This window comes from Hydra vulgaris, chromosome 05 (assembly GCF_038396675.1).
Source record: "Hydra vulgaris chromosome 05, alternate assembly HydraT2T_AEP".
Classification (NCBI taxonomy): Eukaryota; Metazoa; Cnidaria; class Hydrozoa; order Anthoathecata; family Hydridae; genus Hydra; species Hydra vulgaris.
In genome coordinates, this window is record NC_088924.1 from 15,838,026 (window position 1) to 15,865,320 (window position 27,295).

General features: G+C 25.6%; 1 protein-coding gene across 3 annotated transcripts; it reads right to left on the reverse strand.

The window, feature by feature from the left end:
* Positions 1-26,308, reverse strand: LOC136071888 (nephrocystin-3-like). 3 transcript variants are annotated; one of them, XM_065797508.1, is made up of 25 exons: positions 26,169-26,308; positions 23,906-24,043; positions 18,949-19,017; positions 18,765-18,871; positions 16,376-16,509; positions 14,168-14,301; positions 13,696-13,791; positions 11,588-11,680; positions 11,134-11,190; positions 10,613-10,755; positions 9,976-10,189; positions 9,671-9,844; positions 8,006-8,193; positions 7,687-7,849; positions 3,409-3,568; positions 3,149-3,311; positions 2,946-3,051; positions 2,580-2,708; positions 2,336-2,451; positions 1,810-1,942; positions 1,398-1,517; positions 961-1,089; positions 732-821; positions 402-560; positions 1-250 (listed from the first exon to the last, which is right to left on the reverse strand). In XM_065797508.1, the coding sequence occupies exons 5-25, from the start codon at positions 16,416-16,418 to the stop codon at positions 140-142; spliced, it is 2,721 nt and encodes a 906-aa protein (XP_065653580.1). In that variant the 5' UTR covers positions 16,419-16,509; positions 18,765-18,871; positions 18,949-19,017; positions 23,906-24,043; positions 26,169-26,308; the 3' UTR covers positions 1-139. The 3 variants fall into 3 exon arrangements, with proteins under 3 accessions (XP_065653580.1, XP_065653578.1, XP_065653579.1); XM_065797506.1 differs by lacking the exons at positions 23,906-24,043; positions 26,169-26,308 and adding an exon at positions 19,557-20,194; XM_065797507.1 differs by lacking the exons at positions 11,134-11,190; positions 23,906-24,043; positions 26,169-26,308 and adding an exon at positions 19,557-20,114.
* Positions 26,309-27,295: the final 987 nt, after the last annotated feature.

The following is a 27,295-nucleotide window of genomic DNA, read 5'->3' on the forward strand; positions in this document are numbered from 1 at the left end:
TTTGAAGACATATGTAAATATATTCTTTCAAGTATTAAGTACTTCATTTCGATTATTGGTAATAGTCAAAAAATAAAAAGAAATACAACTGAACTTGTAGTTGAGAAGAGGAAACATTGAAAAAAGAATAGTGTTGTACTTATGCCATTCCAGCAGCTTGTCTTTCTCTTTCTTCTCGAATAGCAACATACGCTGGTTCCGCTAACGTTTCCTTACACCTGATAGATTTTGGGTGATTTAGACCTAGGACCTAATAAGAAAAAAAAAAAAAAAAAGTTTTTAGCTAACTTAGATCAAATAAAGTAATGTATGATCGTAATAGCGTTTTTGTGCAACTAACTTGCTCATTATTATATACAAAACACATACAGATGCTCACGGGTATACATATAACCGTTTACCTTGGTTGTAACATTGTCCCATTTAACAAAATAATCGTAAGCCTCGTTCAACTGTTTGTTATCTTCATAGAAAATTCCAATGTTAAGACATAACCGTGTATATAGCATGTGAGTTTCACCGTATGCTTTCAAGCAAAGATCTAATGACTTCATCAATTGCTGTAAAAAAAATATATATAATTTATTTTGTGAACTTGACATTTAAATAAATAAAATTGTCCAAAATTAAAAATATAAAGACGACCAATCTTCATAAAAAACGATGTACTTCGATTTTTATATCGCAAAAAGAGTTATATCATCAAAACATAGAACAAAAAAAAAACCAACCTCTTTTTTTTCTTTGTAATATTTAGGTTCTCTAGGATTTATAAATGATTTTGTCATAATTGCTTCAGCAATATGACCAATATCATTTATCTGAAAAATCAATAAAAGCAAAAATTATAATTCCGTAGAAAAGACTTTAGATATTAATATTGTATAAATTATTTACATATAATATAGAACTTTGCTAGGCTATGGACAACATTGAAAAGACAACTAAACAAAGTCCAACCTCAGTAAAAACTTCTATAGCCTGATCGATGATGTTAAACGCTTCTAATCTGTAACTGTTGTCGTTCATTAAGTCGGCAATTATACTTAAATGATGGCACATCAAAACATAATTCACAGCCAATTTAAACTAAAGTATAATATAAATATCATCATCATCATCATCATCATCATCATCATCATCATCATCATCATCATCATCATCATCATCATCATCATCATCATCATCATCATCATCATCATCATCATCATCATCATCATCATCATCATCATCATCATCATCATCATCATCATCATCATCATCATCATCATCATCATCATCATCATCATCATCATCATCATCATCATAATCGCCACCATTACAACCACCACCATCATCATTTTTAGATAAAAACATTTTATATTAAACTATGCTTTGTTAGTACTATTAAAAAACACCTTTTGCTCATCTGAAGGCTCTAACATTTTTCTAAACATTTGACTTTTATGACACATTTCAACGACTTCTTTATGATCATTTAGTTGAGCCATCATGATGTAAGCAACATTTTTTACTTGCTGTAAATATGAGAGTAAATATGCGACAAATATTTATAATAAAAATTAATCTGTGTTGTTAACAGAATAAACAAAAATGAATCCAATAAAAACAAAGAATTTTAACAAAATAAAACGTGTAAATAAAGTAAACGCAAGATAACAACGTCATTTTATTCTTGTTGGGGTTGTTAGATGAATTTTAATTGTTTTTTTAAAACATTTTGACTTAAAAAAAATGTTTCAGTCTTTCCATTTAAATTGAATACAGTTTTAAAAATGGCAAAAGAAGCGAAAAATTATCAGTACTAACCTCACTTTTACACTTTGCTATCATTTGATATACATCAGCTAACTCATCAGGTCTTAAACCAAGTTGGTTTTCTTCTAACTCAACCCTTTCTTCTAAAATTAGGATTGCTTCTTTGTACTGACCAGCTTGAACCCTTAAAGAATAAGTCAAATCAAAAACGAAGTCGTAAGAAAACATTGTTCACTAATGACTTCGTTCATTAAAATTACTTTCTAAAAAACGCAAATACCATTTAATAACAATAAACTTTAAATACGACACATCGATAGTTGGGCTCACAAACTATTGCTGTTTTTAACGAACTCTGATAAAAGTTTTCCTATGGGCCCTGTAAATCCATCCTTGGAGTTTGTAGGTAAATTATGATTTGCAAATAGATTTCTTTAAAGGTTTTGTGTGTGCGTGTGTGTGTATATATATATATATATATATATATATATATATATATATATATATATATATATATATATATATATATATATATATATATATATATATATATTAAGAAGTAATGAGAAAAGCTTACAAAAAAATTGCAACTTTTTCCAGTTGATCCCCTAAACAAGTAAGATTATTTTGTTGATCTTTAAGTAATTCTAGAGATTCTTTGTACATCATTGCAGCAACAGAGTAACCACCCGCCTAAAAAATTGTAACATTTTAAAAACAATGACTTTTCTGTATAAAAATTTATTTTCAGTATAAAAACTGAAAATAAACAGTACTTATAATTATTTATTTTTGTTGTAAAAAATAAATAGTTTGCAAACCTTTTGCCAAAATCGAAGTAGATCTATACTAAATTCCTCATCATACAAACGATTAAATAATGGCCATTCCAACAAACATTGAACCAATCTATTAGTATCTGAAAGTTTCTCCAAATGATAAGGCAACTCCTTTAAAATTATTAAGATTTTGAACCAAAAGATTTATTGGTTTTAATAAAACATAAAAATTTTACGTTTAAAAAAAATACAAAAAAATTTAGGTTTAATAGCTTTTAGGTTGAAAATTTATAATAATATTTAATAATATTTATAACATTTAATTTTTTTTCAGTATTATTATTTTTTTTTAGATTTTATTGAATTTATTATTTCTAACATAAAAGTCATTTTTTTTTCATTTATTACCTCTGCTTTTCTATCCATATCGTCAACATTCTCAAAGTAGTTAGCTAGGACACCATGCCAATAATTGTAAACATGCTTTGTGAAACCCTCACTGCCTTGAAAATACCTTTATAACAAAAAAAAGTAAGAAAATACTATACGCAATTTCAAACATTAACAAACTTGAAAGTTTATTACGTTTTTGTTTAAACTAAACAAGGTACTTTTTTCGAACAGCTTTACTCAGAGAACGGTGATAAAAGTCTAGTCGTCCTTCTCCAAGATCACCACATGGTCGCAGTAATGGTTTTAAATTTCGATAGATAATAGCCCAATCTCTTGCAGGCAAAAAATTTACTTGCTTGCCTTTTTGCCTTCTGATTTGAGCTTGATTTAAAAAATATGTATATTTTCAATAACCAACAACAATAACAACAAAACTTAAAATCAAATAAATACTTAATTTAAGAAACATTTATAGTACTTTTATTGTTATTTATTCCATCTTCTATTTCTTTAACATCACATGTATCTTTTTTATTGTTCGAAAATATATCAGCTAGATGTTCAACTTTTGTTATCTCTAATGGCATGACTGATAAGATATTTTCTACAGGGGTATCCAACACTTCATTTTCTTTTCCCTAAAATAATATTTATCTTTATGTATTTTTAGTAAAAACTAATTGTAAAAATGCCTTTAATTTTTTACACTAGTCAACAATACTTTTCTAATATATTTTTCAATATATTTCAAAAAATTCACCCCAACAACAGCAGTAGCAAGCAACTGTGCAATTTGTGTATTTTTTAATGTCACATTTTTAAGAAACTGTTTAATTATAGGATTAGTGGTAGTTAAAATTATAAAATAATTTAATGTAAAAAAGCAGTAAAGATCAAACTTTCAGTTAAATTAATGAAAAAATAAACGCAGGAAACTTTTCATAATGTTTTTATCACTTAGGTCATATCAATAACAACAATAGATTCATAAACTTAAAGGAAAACTTAGCAGAAAAACTGAAAATAGTTCGAAGCTAAGATTAAGTCAAGCAAAGATTGGAGCTGACGCTATCTTTACCACATGGAACAATATAAATATTGTGTCCTAAAAATCTAGCATCTCATTACCTTTAGCTCGAAAGATAGGGCTAAGCATATGATTTATTTGCTTTAGGCCAAGCAGTACTAGAGATTTTTTTAATATCTTTTAGACTTATAATATTAATTTTAATTTTAAAATTAATGTTAAAGTTATATTTAAATGTTTATTGACTTTTAGTGTTAAATATTAAAACAAGTGGAAAAAAGTTTTATAACTTGTAACATTAACTTCTATAACTCTATATAATATAAGCTATAACCAACTTCTTCTACCCACCAATATGTTTCTTTAAGGACCAATATGTCTATAAGGACTTTTTTTTCATATACTTTATCAAAAACCTCAAGAAAGTATTCCTTTACATTTTCCACATACTTTCTGCATTTCTTTCTGATCTGATTTCTACATTTACCTGAATATTACAAAATGATTGCCTTCTTTTAATTTCTAAAGTCTGCACTAACAAAGGTCTTTTTTTAATTTCATGTTATCATAAAATATTTATATTGTTATTATTTATATATTTATTTATACTTCATGTAACTAAATCAGGCTTTGTAATACAAGCTTCACCTTGTATTACATTTATGTTACTCATCCATTTTCTTTCTGATTAAGAAAGCAAGATAGAAAACAAAACTTTCCCTTAAATATTTCTTAGATCAAACCCCTTTTTATTACATATGCTCTCAATACCATCAGAGCTACACCAACATGCTCACTCATTTCTCCACATTCAATCAGTCTCTCATTTTCTCAAACATTTGTCAAGTCATTATCAAGAACAATGTGAAAATTCTTCCATTTCTTCTCTTGTTTTTGCTGAAACTAGATTTAAGGTATCTTAATCTAATCTTTTCATCTTAATCTAATCAGATTCGTTAATCTTAATACCATCACTCTCTCATTCACTCTCTTCTTTTAACTACATGATTATCCATTTTTTTGTTACTGAAATACCAACACCTCATTGTATACAACACAGAAGAATTTGTACTAACAATCATTGTATCCAATAATCTTATCACTGCCACCTTTCTGGCAAGTCTTTTTCAGACAGCACATGTTTAGGCTTGTCCTACCTGAAATTTAAACTCTACTAACTTGGTTTTAGAGCAGATTTGTACTAGTTTCCGAGCCTTTCCAAGTATTAACTTGTTTTATACAGTTCAGGAAATCAAGTATTTTTATCCTGACACCATCATTAGAAATACTACTATCCAAGTTTAATAAGCTCCTTTTACCTTTGCTACACTAAAGTGAGATGATATTTCAAAGTTTTTCACTCATAATGGTATAGACAACTCCTAAATAAGTTTCCTACTTTACAGCTACAAAACTTATTTGCCTAAAAAATTTGTCTGAGAATCTTATAGGTTTTATCTTATAGAATCTTACCAGTTTAATGTCAGACAAACTGATCATAAATTTAACTAACTAAACTAAACTAAAATAGCTTTTGTAACATCTTAGATAAAAATAATATCAAAATTATAGGCTATTAAATCTTTATCTTTATATAATTAAACTATCCTAAATTATTTTTTCCTTAAAATCCTAAATTCAAAATTTAAGCTAAAAATTCTTTTAAAAAATGAAAAAAAAATGTTGTAATTGTTTTTTTTAATGTTGTTCACCTCCTCAAGACCAAGAGAGCCACTGCATTTGAGGAGGCTACTTTATTGTTGTTGCGACCCTCTCTCAACTCTTCAACTCAGAAACACAAGCCTTAAGACACAAGGCCGCTGAGGATTAAACTTAAAACTTCTTGGTTATGATGAGAGTGCTCTACCACTACACTGCTAAAACAATACATGCATAATAAAAAATTAACAAATTAACAAAACTAACAAAAAAAACATAAAAAAACAAACAATTAACTGTGTATGTTTAAAAAAAATGAGAACATATCAAAAATAACAAGACAAACAATTATAATGGCATACAAAAACTGCAAATTATTAAAAATTCATCTAAAATATATTAGATTAAACATACCACATGCAAACTATGTTACAATCTTAATTAAAAAGCAATTGGTCAAAAATGCTTTGCATAAAACAAAAATAAATTATTTGAAAATGAGTTATTAAAGTTAACAAAAATTAATTATACCATGTTTAATTTTAACATGGTTACCATGGTTTTAAAATTAAAGACATTTTGCCATTTTTTAACTTATGCCTAAACTTTTGTTTTTCTTTTCCTCTGCTTATCATCTTTATACTTAAGTAATGTTAATGTCTTAAAATAAAATTTAATTTAAAAAAGAAAATAAAACTACACTCCCTCTAAAAATCTATTAGTCTTTCATTTAAACACAAAATATTTTTCAAATTATCTTTAAATACTTTACAACCTAATGAAGTTGATTTATTAAACAATGGTCTTGGTTTTGCTTAACCTCACAACTTTTTGACTTTTAACCTAAACATTTTGGACATATAGCTATAACTTTGTCAAACATCAATCTCGTTTTTTGTCTCTACTTAAATAATTTTTCACTTTAATTTTTTTTTGATAAAGAATTAAAGTATATTAATGTAAGTAATAAATTTTTCATTTCACATAATATTGAAATTTTACACTTAAGGAAGAAATCAACATAGCAACTGATTTACTATTTACTTTGATTTTGTGAATTAATAATGGATCAAATATTTGGCTGTAACTTATTTTGATAATATATCTGTTGAAAAACTTGTGGTGTGATGGAAAATGTAAGTTAATTAAATTAAAGAAAAGTATTCTTATTTTAGTGATAACATTTTTTTCTTTGCATCTACAGTTATGACTGGAATAGACGCAAATGAAAAAAAAGTAATATCAAAGTAATTAACAATTACAATTGAGTAGAAATACTAATGTTGTTAATTTTGAATATCTGCATTTATAAAAATGCAGCCTATAGTCAAAATATTCCCTTTATACAGCCTAATATCAAACTTGTTGTAAAACTAGAAAATTTCAGGAAAAAAAAAGGAAAATTCCAATCAAATGCTATGACATTAAATTAATTTTTATCCAAACTTTGTTATTGTTAAAAAATAGGACGTATGTATATGATGAATTAAAGATTTGTTCTCTTTAATGATAGCAACATAATGTTTAGCAATAGAAATAAAAATGAGGAAGAGCTTTCCAGCATCAGGATGTCTGCACTGCAAACGAATAAGTTAATTTTAAAATACAGGCATGAAAATAAATTACAGTATGTACAACAAACAACAAGTGTGTGCAACAAACCACAAGTGTGTACAACAAACCACAAACGTGTACAACAAACCACAAGTATGTACAACAAACCACAAATATATACAACAAACCGCAAGTATAAACAACAAACCACAAGTATATACAACAAACCACAAGTATATACAACAAACCGCAAGTATATACAACAAACCACAAGTATATACAACAAACCACAAGTATATACAACAAACCACAAGTATATACAACAAACCACAAGTATATACAACAAACCACAAGTATATACAACAAACCACAAGCATGTACAACCAAAAATAAAAAATAATTAAAAGACTTCTACTTATAACTTTACTACAACTTTCTTTCTATTTTTAAAGACTATAAATAAATTAATAAATATTGAAAAAAACTAAATAAAAAAATATAATAAATATGTTTAACCTCAATATACTCTGTGTATTGTATATTACTTGAATTACCAAGTAGTGCTAATAACTCAGTTTCTAACAAACCATGTCTGGAGACTTCTAACAAACAAAGAGTAGCTCTCATTAGCACACCACCAGTTTCTGATTCAAAACGAGTAAACACTTCTGTCTCTAAGCTGATTAAAAGAATTAAAAAACTCATATTTAATCATAATTCATATATCTTTTTAATTTTCTTTTGATAATTTATTTCCTTAAGAAAAACAAATATTATTTTATTACAAAACTTTTCTAAAAAAAAAAAAACCAAAAATTCTCACAACAATCCTTACTTAATCAAATCATCTGGCAAACTAATAATTTTATCTTTTAATAATTCAAATGTGCCAAAAACCCGCAATTCTTCACAAGCTAATGTTAACCATAAAGGATTGCTTGAGCCTTTTTTCTGGCAAAGTGTTTCTAGTTCAGTACTATGCAGCTTCTTGTTGTAAACTGCTAATAAGCTTGAAACAATTTCCTAAAAAGGTATAAAATTTTATATACATTATTGCTATAAACAAATAATATAAATGTAAAAAATGCAATTCTATGCAATATATTGTATATTCTATGCAATTCTATATACATGTATATATACATATATATATATATATATATATATATATATATATATATATATATATATATATATATATATATATATATATATATATATATATATATACATATATATTGTTTTTTGATTATGTAATAATTATCAATTTTTTTCGATTTGAGAGTGATCAATATATAGTGAAATAATCACAAAATAGATCAATAAATAAATTAATTAACAAAATAGATCAATAAATAAGTTAAATAACAAAATAGATCAATAAATACATTTTCCTTATTTAAATATATGGCTGATGAGCGCCGCAAATGGCATGAAACTTTAAGTACCACAAAAAAGTTGTTTTTTTTCATCTTACTTTTATATGTATATATGCATTAATATATATAAATTAGGGTCAGCATTTGGCAATGCTGATCTATCTGCCAAGCCAAAAGTGTTTGAGGTTGACAAAAGATGGCCGACCATGTTTCTTTGTTTTATGGTAAAAACTTTATATCAAATTTTATTGCTGACCTGGTGCCAATCATATATATATGTATATAGGAATATATATATATATATATATATATATATATATATATATATATATATATATATATATATTCCTATAGTAAAGGTCTTAAACTTACTGTTTCTGGTAAAAAAGAGCACTTAGCTACTCTATGACATCTAATTTGACAAAATTAAGGTTAGATAATAACAAAACGCACTAATTTAATTGAGGAAACTAATTAAATTTATTGTTTTTTTAAAAAACCACAAAAACGCGAATTAAGAAACTGGAATGTTTTGAACTCAGAATGTTTTTTTTTTAAATAAAAACGTTCTAAATGATTTTGTTTTTTTATTCTAAAACAAGGGAGTGTTGCTACATCGACTATCTTATAGTCTGCTGCTACAAGTAAGTGCCGCCACATCAACTGAAGGTTTGGTTGGGGCAGTCAATCAAATAATATATATGAGTATGTATATATATATGTGTATATATATATATATATATATATATATATATATATATATATATATATATATATATATATATATACATATATATATATATATATATGTATATATATACATATATATATATATATGTATGTATATATATATATATATATATATATATATATATATATATATATATATATATATATATATATATATATATATATATATATACACTTTCGTACAAGATTAGAATAATAATTATTATTAATATATTAAATATACATAAATAATATAACAATAGTACTAAAATACTGTATTTTACAACATCAACCCATTTATATTTACAATAAAAAACATTTATCATATATAACATACACAACTATCATTTTGTAATTGAAGTTCTACATAAAAAGTATTACAATCAAATAACCTTTCTTGATTCCATATCAAGTGGACCACACACCACTTCAATAGGAGATGGATTAAAGGAGCGCAGCATTTGATGACTTGGTGTCCCTTCAATCATAGAAACAACAACACGAACTGTTGGTGATAAACAATCAGGAAGCCATCTACTAAGAAACTGCTGCTTGTCTTCATCTAACTGCCAAGGAAACAAACAAACAAAATTTTTCAAGTTAAAAATAATTAAGTTGAAAAGAGTAATCTCAATGATCAATAAGTTCTAATTTTGCAATGATCAATAAATTCTAAATTTGCAAGCAGAACAATCACCTGATTAACAGCATCAATGAATAAAATAATAGGTTCTGTATTTGGATTTGTTAGCAAACTGTTAGTTAACTGCATTAGTGTTTCAATATTACTAACTGTTTCTTTTAAGTCAGGTTTTACTTCTTTTGTTAAACGTTGTAAAAAAAATGCAAGATCAGTTGAGCCATGTGTTGCACCAACAAAGTGATAAAAAATCTTCCATTTTGTGAAACCTCTGTAAAAAGATAGTTAACAACTTAGATATATATCCAAGTATATACTTAGATCTGTTTGCCAATTAAACTATTTAGGGATAGAGTAAATGTACAAATGAATTATTTATGGATAAAATGTACATACATCAACTGAGAATTTTGATTTGGACAGACAGTCTATTAATTTGAAGTAAGTCTTTTCGAAGTTTTAAATTTTTCTGGTTTTAAGCTTTTTCAAATCCGGAATTAAAGAGTATCGGAATTAAGGAAATTTATGAGAAAAATTTAAGTAAAAAAAAAAAACACAACTAAATAGCTACCAAAACAACTAAAAGCCTAAGACGATTTTGATTGGTCAATGATTTTGATTGAGAAAATATTTTTTACAATGTTTTACATTCCTTAGTCAGAAATCTAAAGCAATAAGTTGAGTTCAAACTTACACAGGCACTAAAATTTCATTCTTATCAGTCATTTGTACAGCATTACTTGCACATTTTGCCATCACAGCAGACTTTCCAGCACCAGCTGTTCCAATAACAAGCAGAGGTGATCTACTATTGTCATGTTGTAAATAATTTTCTATCTAAATAGACAAAAAGGTTAATACGTTTTTGTTTATTTAAAAAAGATAAAATAATATATAAAAATATATAAGTAATAAATAAAGTGTTGTAACTTTTTTTTTTTTCAATGTTATTCCCCTCCCCAAAACTGAGATGGCCACTAAAGCTCAGAAGGCTGCTTTGTTGTGGTTACAACCCATCTCTCAAATCTTTAACTCTGAAACACAAACCTTGATGAACAAGGCCGGTGCACAGAGAAACAAGGTGAGCGTGATGCTACCAAGGATGTGGTGGGGATCGTTTATTACTACTTTATATGGAGTTTTAACCTTAGAAAAAATCAAAACTAATACAATCAAAACATATTGTTATCTTATTAAAACAGAAAAAAAGTATACTTGCAAAATAAGCTTGTCTCTACCAAGCACACACTGAGACCGACTATCCAAAAATGTCTAAAAAATATGACCAATGATAGAATAGTATATCAAAAAACTTGAAAACAAAAATAAAGTGAACTTTAATCATTATTTTTGCTTTTATAGTCATTTAGTTTGTTTATTTATAAATAATATATTAAAAAATTTTCTGCCTAACTAAAGCCCAACCAGCTTCAACATAGGGTTAAACCTAAAATGAGAATATGCTCTAAGTATTTTAAATATAGAGTCTGCATCAGGTTGGAAGTAGATTTCCATATTGGTTATACTAACCCTAATTTAAACTTTAAAAATGAGAACTGACAATTTAAACTTTTCAGTTTTAAGTACTGTCACAAAATTTTAAATTATCATTTGTTTACTATACAAATATATAATATTAAAAGTATTGATGTATTTATTATATCAAAACCTCATGTTCTTCCTTTTGAACTTGAAGTGGGTCTTTTGGACTAGGATCCAAAGGATATAATACCTCAATTCGTTTTTGAAAGAAATCAAACACCTAATAAGATAAAGTAATAAGATATACCAGCAACATAAAAGTAAATAATCAAAACATTTAAATTTTAAATTATTTAATATAAATATGAATATACTTGTTATAATTTTTAGGATTAAAAATTTTTTTTATTCAAACTAATTTTAATTAATTTCTCATGATAACGATGTCAGATGCGGTAGCGGTGTAGTGGTAGAGCGCTCGCTTCATAAGCGAGAGGTTCCGAGTTCGATTCCCACCACGTCCCTGGTAGTACCGCGCTAAACTTGTTTCTCCGCGCAGCGGCTTTGTTCGTCAAGGTTCGTGTTTCGGAGTTATAGAGTTGAGAGAGGGTGATAACCACAAGTAGCCTCCTCATCTGTAGTGGCCTTCTCGGCTTTGGGGAGGTGAATTATTATAAAAAAAAAAAAAAAAAGATTAAAATAAAAATAGATAGTGGCTAAGTGTATACATTGTCTGTTAGGGTTTATCGTGGCATTATTTGAGTGCATAGATTGGCTGTAAAAAATTTTTTTTATTCAAACTAATTTTAATTTATGTCTCATGATGATGTCAGTGTCTCATTTTAATTAATGTCTCATGATGATGTCAGTCAATGATGTCAAGATTAAAATAAAAATAGAGAGTGGCTTGAGTGCATACATTTACTGTTAGGGTTTGTGGTTGCAGTATTTGAGTGCATAGATTGGCTGCTAAGGTGTGTGGTGGTAGTATTAACATTTATGGGTGAGCTTAACTATGTTTTTTTTCCCCCTAAAACAATTGAATAAAATTAATAACTAAAGTTGTTTTAAAATATTTTTATTTTTAACAAATTGTTAAAGTTAAAAAATTTTTAAATCATTAAACAAAAAAACAAATTTAGTAAATCATTTCAAATAATTCAATTTAAAATACATATTATTTAAATAAATAAATCATATCATTTGTTTAATATTTTTTGAAGTTCAATTTTGCGTTAAAATGTTTATTTGTTTTTGTTTTAAAATTTCTTTTTGACTTCAACAACTTTGTATAATGAAGATGTAAAAAAAAAATTTATATTAAATTCGAGGATAAGTATATTCTATAAATATAAATAAAAAATTTATATTAAATTCGAGGATAAGTATATTCTATAAATATAAATAAAAAATTTATATTAAATTCGAGGATAAGTATATTCTATAAATATAAATAAAAAATTTATATATTCTTTTTATTTATCTCTTAATTATTATGGAATTTAACAAGAATTGAAAAATTAAGAATTTAATGTTTAGAAGAATTTAAAATCAGGAACTTAAATGTGTATTTTTATTTCCCAATACTTTCTGGTATGTTTTTTGTTGACGTTAGATAAAATTAAATTATTTTAAAAAAACAGCAAAATAAATTTGTTGTTTATCACTAACAACAGTCACTAACCACAGTCACTGATAACAAGTCACTAACAAGTTTACTGAACTTACAGCTACCAATTTACTGAACTTGTTAGTAAATTGGTAGCTGTATAGAAATAGTTTTTCTCATTAAGCAAAAATAAATATTTTAATTGTTAATTTTTTGTTTTCAAAAAAACATTACCCTAAAATATTTTTATTTTAAAAATTTCAAGGCCATTATATTATTGTTATAAAACAACTTTTATTTTTAAGTTTTTTGCACCAAAAGCAACCAAAATGCACCAAAAATATTATTGCAAATAAAAATAAATGCACCAAAAAAAAATTTAAACAATGTAAATAAGGAGTAATCAAATTAGAAACTCCAAAACTAAAAGAGTTTATTAAATAAAAATGGTTTTTATTAAATAAAAATAATTAAAGTTAAAAAATAAAAAAAATAAAAATAAAAAACAGTTGAGAGAAAAATCAAATGTTAGCAATTCAACTTAATTTATTATTTTATATTATTAACAGCAATTTTGAAACATGTAACAACTATTAGAAACTACAAACTTAATTTATTATTTTATATTATGAACAGCAATTTTGAAACATGTAACAACTATTAGAAACTACAAAAGTTATACTTACAGTCTGTGAAAAGGGTGAATTACCACTTAAACCTTCAAATTCCACTACACCATCACTGTATTTACCATTAACTTGATACTTGTATATATGGGTTTCCTAGGAAACAAAAACTCACTCAGAAAAATAGTTAATACCAATATTATCCAATGAATTCATCTTTATTAGATAAGATACTAAGTAGATATGGTCATATTTGCATTGAAATAATGAAAAAATAGAATTGTTAAAAAAAGAATCAAGCTTGTTTATTTAAAAGAATAAAATCAGCTTCAAGTTGTTTGACAATGCTTAAAACCTTATAAATCTAAATAAAAACACTTATAATAAACTAGAAGAAACTTTTTGTTATTGAAGAAATTTATTGTTCATTTTTTAATATAATAATTTGTATATGTAAAGGTTGTATTAAATAAAATTCGTCATTGTCATTATAACTAAAAATAAATATAAGAATGAATAAATATAAAATTGCCTCAAATGTATCAATGATGACATTTTTAAGAGCTTTTAACTTTTCAACACATAGCTCTGAAGTATCTTGAAAGTCTTTCTTGATGTCATCAGGAATTCCAACAAGACTACCAGGCTCACGAAGTAAAAATAAAGCTGAAAAAAAGCAGTAAATGCATAAGTTTATTAAAATATGTAGTAATTACATCAAAAAAAAAAAAAAAAAAAAAAAAAAAAAACAGAAATTAAAACTACAATTGACAACTTTGGAGATCAGATTTGAAGATTTTAAAAAATTGGAATTTTAAAAACTTTACTGTCACTTTATGATAACTTAAGTTATTTAAAAATTATAGTTTGTAAAAAATTTGAACATATATAAAAGGAAAGTAACGTTAAACAAAACAAAAAGAGAAAGGGGTTTCTTTTTTTTGTTAAAGTCTTTCATTATTTTAACTTACTAAATATATCACGATTAACATTGTAAACAGTAGAGAATAAAAAACTTGAACACTTTTAAACATAAAACTTATTTACCAGCAAAACATCAAATTTATCTATCAGTTATTTTTAAGGTTAACAAATTGTTGGATTAAAAAAGTATGAATTGCACCTAAAAAAGATGACAGCTACTACTGCTAGCAAATAGTACTGGTTAGCAGCAGTAGCTGATACCATGACGTAGCAGCAGTAGCTGATATTGTGACTATTAAATCTGTGGAGATTTTTGTGCAGATTATGCGTAAACGTTTATACACATGAATTGTGTAGATTTGTGCAAATGCAGATGTGTTTCAGATGTCAGGTCAAAGTCAGGTGGTAAGAATAAGAAGCAATCAACTTTAAGCAACAGAGTTAATTTGGAATTCAATGAAGTAATCGAAAACTTTTATTTAAAATTTTTGAATTCAAAAAACCAAAACAGTCTTACAAGAATAAGAGATTTACAAAGATGTGCAAGATTGCAAATGAGATATCTAGATTGCAAATGAGATATCTAGAAAAAAATGTATGATCTTCAATTTTTCAGTTTATTAAATCTAAAAACTCTGTTATTATTAAGTTTAATAATTGATATTCAATAAAATATATTTATCAATTGATCTTTAATAAAAAAAGTTCAATAGTTTATTCATACAAAATCATCAAATAATAATTGAAAAATAAAACAAACAGTAAAATGAAAAAATAAAACAACCATCAAATAAAATTAGAAAAACAAAAAATATAATATAATGGAATATTTTAAAAAGTAAACATAAAAATATTCATATTAATTTTAAAAACCTTTTAAAAAGTTTTTAAAAGTATGTGTGTGTAAAAGTTTCTGAAGTCAATAATATTATTTATATACTTATTGTATTTTTACTAGATGCATAACTACTTCACCTAAAATTTAGAATATAATATTTGTATTATTTCCCAAATTTTAGTGACTCTTGATTTCAAATTTGACTATATTTAATGGTGACATTCTCTTAAGAATATAACACAATTAATTTATTTAAATTATTTTAAAACGTGGATTGATTGTTGTTTAAGCAAACAAAAATTATAAATGTTATAAGTATGCTACTGTTATTTAATACTTTTGTAGTTGTAAGTTTATTGTCTTTTTTATATATATTTTTTTTTCATTCATTAATTTGCATTTTCCATAAAAACAGAGTTCACGGTATTTTTAAACTGAAACTTTGAGGACCAGGAATTGTTTAATAGTTCAATAGTAAATGATAATTTGAAGAATAGAGGAATCACTAAGAATTACTAAGCCGCCAATCATCAATAGTAATAAATCAATAAAATATAAACAAGAGATATTAACAAGATTGAAATAAATAAAAGCAGTTAAAATAAATATTTTTTTGAGTTTCAATTAAACTCGATTGCGCTTCAATTTTCAAACTTTCAAGTTTCTTTGAGTTTAAACTGCAATGAGATTTGCAATTAATTTACAATCAAAAATGAAATAGAGGCTGATTAGTAAGATAAGATTAATAAGATAGTAAAAGGCTGATTAGTAAGATAAGGTAAAAAAAAAATTAAAAAAAAACTAATTGGAAAGGTAAGTAACTAAGATAAGGCAGAAAATAATTGTTAATTATTTGTCTTCAATGTATTAACTAGTTCATCTTGAAGTTGTAGCACATTATACTTTCAAATTTTGTTTTGCCTTTTCAATTAAATAAGTTTTGCAACCTAATTTTTGATTTGTTAACATTGATTTTACCATTAGGGTTAAGTTTCCTGATTGCACCATGTACAATTTCCATTTCTGTAACTGATAGCCCATACACCCATCCATACTGAGTTGCTAAATTTAATGAGACATCTTCAAACTTCGGAATCCAACCAGCTCGTTCTCTAATAAAAAATTTGTATTTTGAAGGACTTTTTACAAGTGAAGCTTTAATTAATTACAATTTAAAAATTTAAAAAAGATTTTGCAAAAAGTATGACAAAAAAACAAACATTTAATGCTCATTTAACAAAAAAAAGCAAGTATTCATTTAATGTTAAACAAGCTAACACACTTAACCATTTACAAACAAAGTATGCTTTTGTTTGCTTACTTACAACTTATTTTATTCTTTTTAAAAGTAGGTAAAAGAATATATTGATGATTTTAAGTTAACATCAATGCATATTGCAAAATTCTGAAGTAAACATTTTAGATTTATCTTATATTTTCAAAGGATTGAGTGCCATTTCAGAATAATTAATAAATATTGATAAAATTATATTGAAAAGTTAAATGGAAGATAAAGAATAAAGAAAATAAAAAGAAGATAAAGAAATTTGATTTGAATATATTACAAAGTATCAAGTTTATTCTAAAATACTAAAAAAAACCTTTAATACTTGCTTATTCAGTAAAAAAAGACAAGGAAATGAGGAAAAGGTGAATGGCATTAAGTGTATAAGCAACATAATAGGTTTGTTGCAAACTGAATTTCCCCTTCAATCAGATAACACATTGATTCAAAAGCTGAATACATTACACAAGAAGTACTTTAATTAAAAAAAATAAAACATGCACATGATGTCCTCTTTAGAGATGAAAAATCAATGAGACTTTAGAAAAAAAAAATAATTAAAATCTCAAATTGACATGCTACTACAACAGTTACTTATGTTACATAAAACGAAGTTTTTACTAAAAATATATTTTCAAATATATGCGTCTGATCGTCTGATTTCTTGTTGATAGAAAAAAAAAGTGCAAATGCCCTATTGATAATTTTTAATTTATTTAAGAATAACTAATTACTTGCAATGATTTTGCAAATGTCGCGAAAAGCTATGAGATAAAATTTCTTAGTTACATACAACAATTTCAAATAGTAACAAAATAAGAATTTCAATCTTTAAAGTTAACAACGTTAAAGAAAAATAATTGCACATCTTATTTCTCTGCTCATTACTACTAATGTTAATTAGTTATCAATAACAGTGGCGGATCCAGCATTTTTTAATCTTTGAGATAGCTAACTTCCAGACATGGAGCTAACTCCAAACATTTATATATTTATACTTATATCAAATAATGAGGGTTTGCAAAAATTGCAATGATTGGAGAATAGTACAAAAAATATTTCATCAACTTGTTGCTCTCACGTTTGGGGCAGGTGTAGCAAAAATTTTGGAGCTTTTTTGTTCCCAGCCTCCAATAATCGCAATTTTTTGCAAACCCTCATTATTTGATATAAGTATAAATATATAAATGTTTGGAGTTGGCTCTATGTCTGAAAGTTAGCTATCTCAAAGATCATAAAATGCTGGATCTGTCACTGAATAATGTTATTAACTCTTGTGCACAGCTAACGCACAATGTAAAAAGCATCTTAAGGCATTTTGAAAAATGGCTGCAGTAGTATAAATAAAAAAAGAGCAAGCATGCAATTAAATTTATCTATAATTAATTCATTTATTGCAATTTGAAAAAAAATTTATGAGAAAATAAATACAAAGATTTATTTTCATTTTTTAAATTTCATCTTGACTATTTGTCAAACCTTGTTTTTCAAAACCCTGCTTTTTTTTTATTTTGGGAGATCAAAATAGCAATTTTAGTCATTTTAGGCAGTTGTTAATCATTGACTGTCAGATATTTTCCATGCTGTATGTATATATATATATATATATATATATATATATATATAAAATACAGGTAATTATTGCACTTATAAATATATATATACACATACATGTATATATATATATATATATATATATATATATATATATATATATATATATATATATATATGTATATATATACATATATATATATACATATATATATATATATATATATATATATATATATATATATATATATATATATATATATATATATATATATATATATATATATATATATATATATATATATACATATTATACATATTACATCATATAAATATATATTTTTATACTTATGTTCTAAATACTAAAAACTTTTAAATTTTTCTATTTAAAATATGCAGTGTTAAATTTGAAACAAACTTTAAACAAAACATAAAAAAATTTTATAACATCTTTATTTTAACAATTATAACAAAGTTTTGAAATAAATATAGTACATATTAAATAAATATAACAAATGAAATACTTACCCAACTAAGTTCAAAAAGAAAGGTGCAACATTATCTTCATAACAACGATCGAGTTCGCTGAGACATATTTTAATAGTTTCTTCTGTTGTAGAATCTTTTGGAACACCCTTAAAATGAATTAAAAATTTTATTCAAACTTGTACTTCTAAGATTGAAAAAAATTTATATTACTATTAATCATTACCCAGCGAAGATCACATTCTACAAGTCGAAGTTTTCTCTGTTCGCACCAAAGTCGAAGATCAGGAAACACCTACATAAGTTTAAAATAATATATATTTAAACTTAATTTTCTCATATGATACATTGCTTCTAAAATATTTATATAAAATATCCATTTGTAAATATGTGTTTATATATATATATATATATATATATATATATATATATATATATATATATATAATACTTTAAAAACTTAAAAGATATTTTTTTAAATCAATAGACTCTCCAAAACCTTTAGTATGTAAAGTAGTAAACTTATTTATTTAAAAATTGAAGTACTTCTAATTCTAAAATCAGTCAATACTCACTGTAGTTATCCAAAAATCCACCAGTCAATAAATGTATTCTTAAATGCACATAACACAAAAAAAATAAAAATAACAAAAAAAGCAAAAAACAATTAAAAAACTCTTAATAACAAAAACACAAATCTGTGTTGTATAGTTTTATTTTTGTAGTTTTTTTAAAAAATAATTTAATTTAATTTGTTTTGCTAGTTACTTGCATGTTTTTATTTCTTTCAATAAACTTTTTATTTTATTTTAACAATAATAAAAAGTTGCATGCCTCTTTTACAAGAACCTCTCTTTCTTGATGAAAATCTTTAAATGTACTTGACACAAATATTCTAATAGTACGCCAACCTTTACGACTTTTCAAAGGTTCGACAATGATGGCTTCTCTATCTGATGTTTTTTTAACTATAGACCACATTTCTTCTATGGTGTTTGCTTGAAGTTTAGATGCTTCTTCATATGATAAGACATTACTTGTCAAATCAAATGTTTTGTTAGAACTATGGTTTTCTGAAGATTTAATAGATAAAGAACTCTTTTTTTTTAACAGTTCAGAGTTTGAAATATGCGCTTTTAAGTAAGTTGATCCAGATCTACTTGGAGGAACAAAGACAACACTATTTTTAGATGCACTGTAGCCCATCTAGATATACTCATACTGCATTATATAATTTTCTTATTTTTATAATGAATAAATATTATTAATTGTTCCGCTTAATTTTTATTGTAATTGAAAGGGTGGAAATAAACATCAATGCAGCATAAAAAATAAAAAAGGTAAAAAAATAAATAAAAACTAATATTTATTTGATTTTTCTTTTTATTAATTGATTTTTTTTTTTAACTTTTTAAACAAATGATACAGACAAGCAGTAATTACCTTAGCTACAACCTATTAGAAACTCTATTGACATATGATATAAAATTTTAATAAGTTATTTGAAAAAAATATGAATAATTGATAAGAAAAGTTAGCATGTAATTTATTAATATAGATTTCATATACTTCTGAAGTTGTGAAATTTTAAAATTTTTGTTTCTGCAGTTTTGCAATTTTATAGTCTTTTATATGAATATAGTAATTACTCAATTACTTTTATATAAACATAATTAAATATTTAAAAGTTGATCTTTGAGTTCAGTTTTTAAAACTTATAAAAATAAGAACTATATATATTGTTAATATTATTATTCACAAATGTATAATAATAAATACAAATTAAAATACAAATACAACAAAAAATAATAAAACAAAAACAATTTAACACACACACACACACACAAACACACAAAATGTTGCATTACTAATTGAAAGCAACTAGAAACTTCTAATTATTTTGCAACCATAACAATAAAGGGTGAAAAGTAATTATCTGGAATGACTTTGTTTTGAAATAATTAGGTCATTTCTTGCAGGTGGACCAACCATGCGGTTTTTATTGATAAACTTTAATGCATTACGAAAATCATACTTATCTTTCTAAATTATTTTAAAAGTTTCAATTATAAACCATGTCTGAAAAAGAGCTCTTAGGAAAACATGTGTAGAAGTTTCATGAAATTGATATAAATGAAGAAAAGAAGTACACAGTTGATCATTTTGTATCTGAAGAAGCAAGAAAATCAACCATTTATGATATAATCAATTTTATGAAGATGGAATTGATGGAAATCAACAACCAGGAGCAGGCAGACCAGCTGTTACATTTGATAAACAAGGTTTAAATCAATTGAGACAATCAATAAACAATAATAGTGCTTTTCACAAAGTTACTTTGTGAAAACTTCTGGTTTATCACAAAGAAACTTTCTTTGTGATAAACCAGAAAAATTCAAAAAAAAAAGTGCAGATGGTGTACAAGTGATAGATGGTGTACAAGTGCATAAGGGGTGATGTAGATGGTGTACAAGTGCATGAGGGGTGAAGTCTTTTGTAGATTGTGTACAAGTGCATGTTAGAGTGGGGAAGTCTCTTGTAGATTGTGAACAAGTACATGAGGGGTGAAGTTTCTTGTAGATTGTGTTCATTGAAAAAGAAACTATAGAAGATAATTGAGTAAAAAAATATGAGCCATACAGATATTTTAAAGTTATTCCAGATAAATACTTATAATGCCCTATTATAATGTCATATCATATCATAATAGATGTTGGCAACTTTGCTTTCATTGTATGATTGCTTGTTAATATCATTGTTTTTGTTTTATACCAATGTCCAGTTTATTAACATAGCAGCATTCAGCAAATTTATTAAATGCTGATTGAGTCTTCCTTAATAGTTGGTTAATATTTGTACCACTGGCCATAATAGTAAAAACTCTCATTATATGTGAATAATGTTGATTTATATAGAATTAAAAATCAGGAATATTATTGATAAAAACTAAAAAAAGTAGAGGTTCTAAAATGTACCCTATGGCAAACCAATATTCCCCTTGTTAGATTGTGCATCATCAACTTTTTTAAACATTCTTTAATTGTAAAAAGTTGCTTGTTAAGTTCAAAGCATCTGTGCAAAAACCAAAATGCTTTAGTTTCAATATCAGTAATTAGGAATCTATGAAGTCAAAAAGTTTTTCTGTAATTAATAAATAATAATAGAGCAAAGAGTTTTTTAAAATTTTTTCACCTTTATTCTTAAAATGAGATCACGCAACACAGTTTCACATGAGTGATTGAATCTGAAACCGTGCTATGTTTATTTTTTAGTTAATTATTTTGCTTAAAGTATGTAGTGATTATTTTGGCAATTATTTGTTCAAACACCTTCCCTAATGGAGATTTTATAGTAATACTTCTATAATTATTGCCTTTTGAATTTCATCTTTTTGTGGTTAAAGTGGCATAATACTAACTGTTCAAAATTTAGTTGAAATGATGCTTGTTTCTATATGTAAAATTTCTTTCACTGGTTGATTCCTTATGCTGTAGCACCATCTTTTCATTATTAACATTTATGTCATATCTGAGTTTGATATTGCTGTCAATTTTTTTTGTTGAAAATAACTTTTGTTGAAAAATGGATTAGTAATCAATTTAATGTTTTTTTTTTAAACAATTTTAGTTGGAATATTTGAATAACCACAGCTACTTTTCTTCTTAGAACAGCTAACCACAGTAAACTTTTTTCTTTTAAATATTTAATTGTATCAACAGATTCATATTTATTAATTGGATGAAATGAGAAATTCAACTTATTGTTAATCTTATTAGATATTTTGAGTTTCCAAAAATTGATTGTTAATAAAGTTATAAGAATCAATTAATTCTCAACCAGAATTAGATTTAAATGTACTGAATAATTTGTTGAAAAATAAAGACATATTGATGTTTGAGTAGTAAATCTTTTTTTTTTTAAGCATTTTGAAGGTTGATAAATCTTTAGTTTTGGTGTAATCAAAAGGATAATCTATACGTAATTTAGTTTTTGATATGTATTTCACTTTTCTTGGTGATGGAGTGTTTAAAAAATCTATGATGTTAAACTTAAAATAGTTTCTTAGTTAGTGGAGTTGTCATTTACATTGAATCGTATATTAATTTCATTGAAAAAAATATTTTTTCAATTAGCTTTGCATCACCTAACAAAACAATAGGTCATTAATAATGACATATGGTTGATTAAATAATTGTTGTTCAAGTTGTAAAGTGTCATAAATAGTGGTATTATTAGTAGGGTTTGTATTTTTATTGTTTAGCAGATTTGAAAAATTATTGGTTTCCAAAAGATCATTTTTATCATTTTTTAATATATAAATTTTTTTCACTTGTTGATCCCTTATACTGCAGTAGTATTTTTTTATTTTCATTATTAGCATTAATGTAGTATATGAGTTTAATATTGTTGTCAATTACGTATTTGAGTTCGCTTTTTTTTCTTTTTAAGATTTGTCATAAATTCTTTTATTTTTGTTATATATCTTTATTAAATTATCTTTATTGATTTTTTATTAATAAAAATTCTTGGCAAATGATTTTTTTAGAATTTTTACTTTTGCTAAAATGATAATAACTGTTGTCACTGAGTGGAGTTCAACATATTTGTATTGGTCAGTGTTTAGTTTCCTTGTTTTTTTAATCAAGTCATTTTTTTTCCTTAGACTCTGCAAGTTATAAGACTACTTATAATTAAAAGGGATGCTTTTTAGTCACTTTTTATATTTAAATTCCATTTATTATACTATTGTTCTTGTGGCTTATCATTTCTATGATGTTTTTTATAACTGCTGCAACAATAGCTGCTTAATATTTACTTGTTATGATACCCTTGTTGCCTGAAATCATTTTGCTTTAAATATTCTGCACATTAGGAGTATTGAGGTTGTTATCTTGTATTAAATTTTCGCTAATTTTTGTTTCAAGTTCACATATCCTTTTTTTTATAGCTCTTTGATAATTTTATCTTTCTCTATAAGTGTAATGATTAACTAGTCAATACTTTAATTTACTTTTAGTAACCATAGGTCAAAACTTTGTTAATTAGGCTGTTTTTATTTAACAATTTGCTTTAGCCAACACCGGAGGTTGATCCCATGCTGCAACTTTCCATTAAAAATAACACAAAAATAACAACATTTTATCAAATGCGTATTAAATAAAACAATTAAGTATAACAAATACCTGTAAAAAGGCTGCACATGTTCAGTTACTTCTAGCTGCTGTTAAACTCTTGAACATCTTTTTTTTGCTATCATTGATTTTAAGTAATCTAAGCAGAAACGATTTTTTGCCAAGAAAAGCATAAGATGACAATTTTCACTAAAACAAATTTTTAACTTTTTTTACTAAATATTATTTATATATATTAAAATAATACTTTGCTTTTATCCTTTTTGAAGAAAAAAACTAGAAAAGAATATTGTTTAAATATTTTGTAGAAAAATATAAATAGAAATATTTTTTAGAAGATATTTTGACAACTATTTAACTGATATTTAGCCACAAGATATACTTAAAATCATTCCACTATGATTATATATTGTGCATTTATTTTCCTTGACACTTAGTCACTAAAAACATAAAGACCAAAAATTAATTCTTTGAAAGTTCGAAAATCATGCCTAAAAAAACTCAGATGTTCGCATTATAACTGGAAAAAATTTAACAATTGTAACTGTAATATGCGGTAATGGTGTTGTGGTAAAAGCGAGTGGTAAGAACAATTGTAATTGTAATATGCGGTAGTGGTGTAGTGGTAAGAGCGCTCGCTTTGTAAGTGAGAGGTTCGGAGTTCGACTCCCACCACGTCCCTGAAAGTACCGCGCTCAACTTAGTTTCTCCGCGCAGCGGCCTTGCTCGGCAAGGTTTGTGTTTCGGAGTTAAAGAGTTGAGAGAGGGTTGCACCACGAATAACAACTAAAAAAAAAAAATTAAAAAAAAATTAAAAAAATTAAAAAAAAAAAAAAAAAATTAGTAGCCTCCTCGACTGTAGTGGCCCCCCTCAGGCCTTGGGGAGGTGAATAATCTAAAAAAAAAAAAAAAACTAAAATAATAAAAATCTTTTTAGAAAGCAAGTAGCAACAATAAGAACACAATGGTGAGCAAGTGTTTTACCTTATTTCTAAATAATAATTTCTATAGTGCAGAATAATAAAAAAAGTTACTCCTTTCAATATTTGGCACAAAAGTATATATATTTTTTTCCAAAAACTTGTTCAAATCTTTTCAAAAACAAATAAAAAAATAATCTAGATCAACTTATCAACAAATATATAACAGCTATATGCACATGAAATAGAATATAATAGGTAACATAGCCTTACATTATACATTTCAGGCTTCTGAATAATAATTGACTACTTTTTTTTTTTTTTTTTTGTACAAGTATTACTGATACCAATCTTTTTTTTTTATGGTTAAAGCAATGCAGTTAAAAACTTTGTTAAAAAATACAAACGCAGTCAAACTACTTTACTGTAATAAAAATAAAAACTTTCTTTCAAGATATACAATGACTAAAACTTAAATTAACTTCAATGACTTTTAAATCTGTCTCTAATTTTACAATGGCATTACCCAGCTGTTCAATGAGATTTTGTTTTTCTTTTACTTAACCCCTAATAACCAATAAATCTATGTCAGATCACAAAAAAGAAGCTGATATTTCTTTTTAAAATATCACATCTTTCCTACTCAGGCTTCTAGAACATTACATCCCCCTAGGTACTTTTTAAAATATTTCAAATTATTAGTATTTGGTAACTGGAATATCACACCCCCCCCCCCCAGTCATCTTTATATATATCTCAATAAGTAGCTATAATTTTTGCTTCAAATATCACATCCCTCTTATTTAAGCTTCTAGAATATTAAATCAACCTGTTAATTCATACAATATTGCAAAGTATTGGTATCTGGTATATAGAATATCATATCCCCTCTGTGTAATTTATATATATATTGCAAAATGAAGCTCACATTTTTACTTAAAATATTAAATCCCCCCTTCTTCCCTATGCATGCTTCTAGAATATTACATCCCCCTAAGTAAATTATAAAATACTGCAAATTATTAATTTCAAGTAATCAGAAGCTGAAATTCTGACTTAAAATATCACATCCCCCTATGCAGGCTTCTAGAATACATCCCACAGTTGATTTATAAAAAATAGCAAACTATTAGTATTTGGTATTTAAAATATCACATCCTTTCTGCGCAATTTTTATATATATCGAAAAAAAAAGCTGAAATTTTTACTTAAACTATCACACCCTCTCTATGCAAATTTCTAGCACATTACATCCCCTAAACAATTTATAAAATATTGCAAACTATTAGTATTTGGTATTTATAACATTACATCCCCCATAGGTAATCTTTAAAATTATTTTCATTCAATATACTAAGATTGAAATTTCATCAGTATGAATTTAAAATATTTACCATTTCATGCTAATTTCATTTATGGTATATTATTTAAAAACATCTTTATAAATCTCGTTATTTTGTTTATGCATTATGTTTATTTCGGACGTACTTGATACACTACTAAGTGCAACTACTCAAAAGCGCATCTCTTTTTCAGTTTTTCTATGGGGATGAGGCGGATCTGATATTTTATTAAAAGTAACAAGCTTGTGGTTTAAATGATTTCTAATATAAATCAGTTTGTTTTTAAAAAAAGAAAATTTTTTTTGTGATTTTATGTTGGTGTAACTCAGAGCCGTGTCTAGGCTCCCTCACACACCCAATTTTAGGTAGGGGATAGGGCTCTGTGTCTTGGTCTTAGATGACTTTTGACCTTAGATAATTAATCTAAGGCCATTAAATTTAATATAGTTCAACACTTTGCTGACGACACACATTTTCTTTATATAAACAAACCTATTTAAAAAATTAACAAATTTATTAACAACGATCTTAAAAATCTTTGCAACGGGCTAAAATTTGTCAGTCGATTTATGAAACATAAAGGGTTAAGGTTCTGCTTATATTATAATACGTATGTATAAAATATTTATATTATAAACAAATATTATTTTGATATATCGTTTTTTTTATGCGCTGTAAAAAAAAATCCAGGTGGATTTTTTACGAGGGGATATCTTCCGGGGGGATTTTTTCCTGCTACCTCAAAACCAATTTATAAACGTTTGCAAATTGGTTTTTGAATTCCTGCCAACTTTCTCTCTGTTTAAAGAGAGAAAAAGTTTATAGGGTTGGTACAATTGGTAAAGCAGAGCATATTGGCAGAGCAGATTATTTAAATGGTACAAACGGCAGAGCGGATTATAAAATCAGCTGAATTTTTTTTTAAAATCTTCTAAATAATATGGCAGATTCTCTCAAAGCACTCTAAATTAAAAGTTAATCCAAGAAACAATAAAGCGTTTAGAGATTTAAGTCTTGTGCACAAACGTTTTTTGTGTTAAGTAGTAAATTCCTTACCAGTAAAAAAGTGATCTGCTGTATTCTAATATGTGATCTGCCAAATAATTTGGCAGATCACATATGTTTAAAATCGGACAAAATTCTACCAATTAAATTGCCGCTGCGAAATAAGAAAGTTT

Bases quoted from the DNA above. Each gene is read 5' to 3' on its own strand.
- LOC136071888 (XM_065797506.1), bottom strand. From the start codon at position 19,928: ATGGGCTACAGTGCATCTAAAAATAGTGTTGTCTTTGTTCCTCCAAGT. The intron at 18,872-18,948 runs GTAATGATTAAT...ATTCATTTTAAG, and splicing joins TAGAATGTGATCTTCGCTGG to GGTGTTCCAAAAGATTCTAC. The intron at 11,191-11,587 runs GTTTTGATATAA...CATATTTTTTAG, and splicing joins TTCAAAAGGAAGAACATGAG to ACATTTTTGGATAGTCGGTC.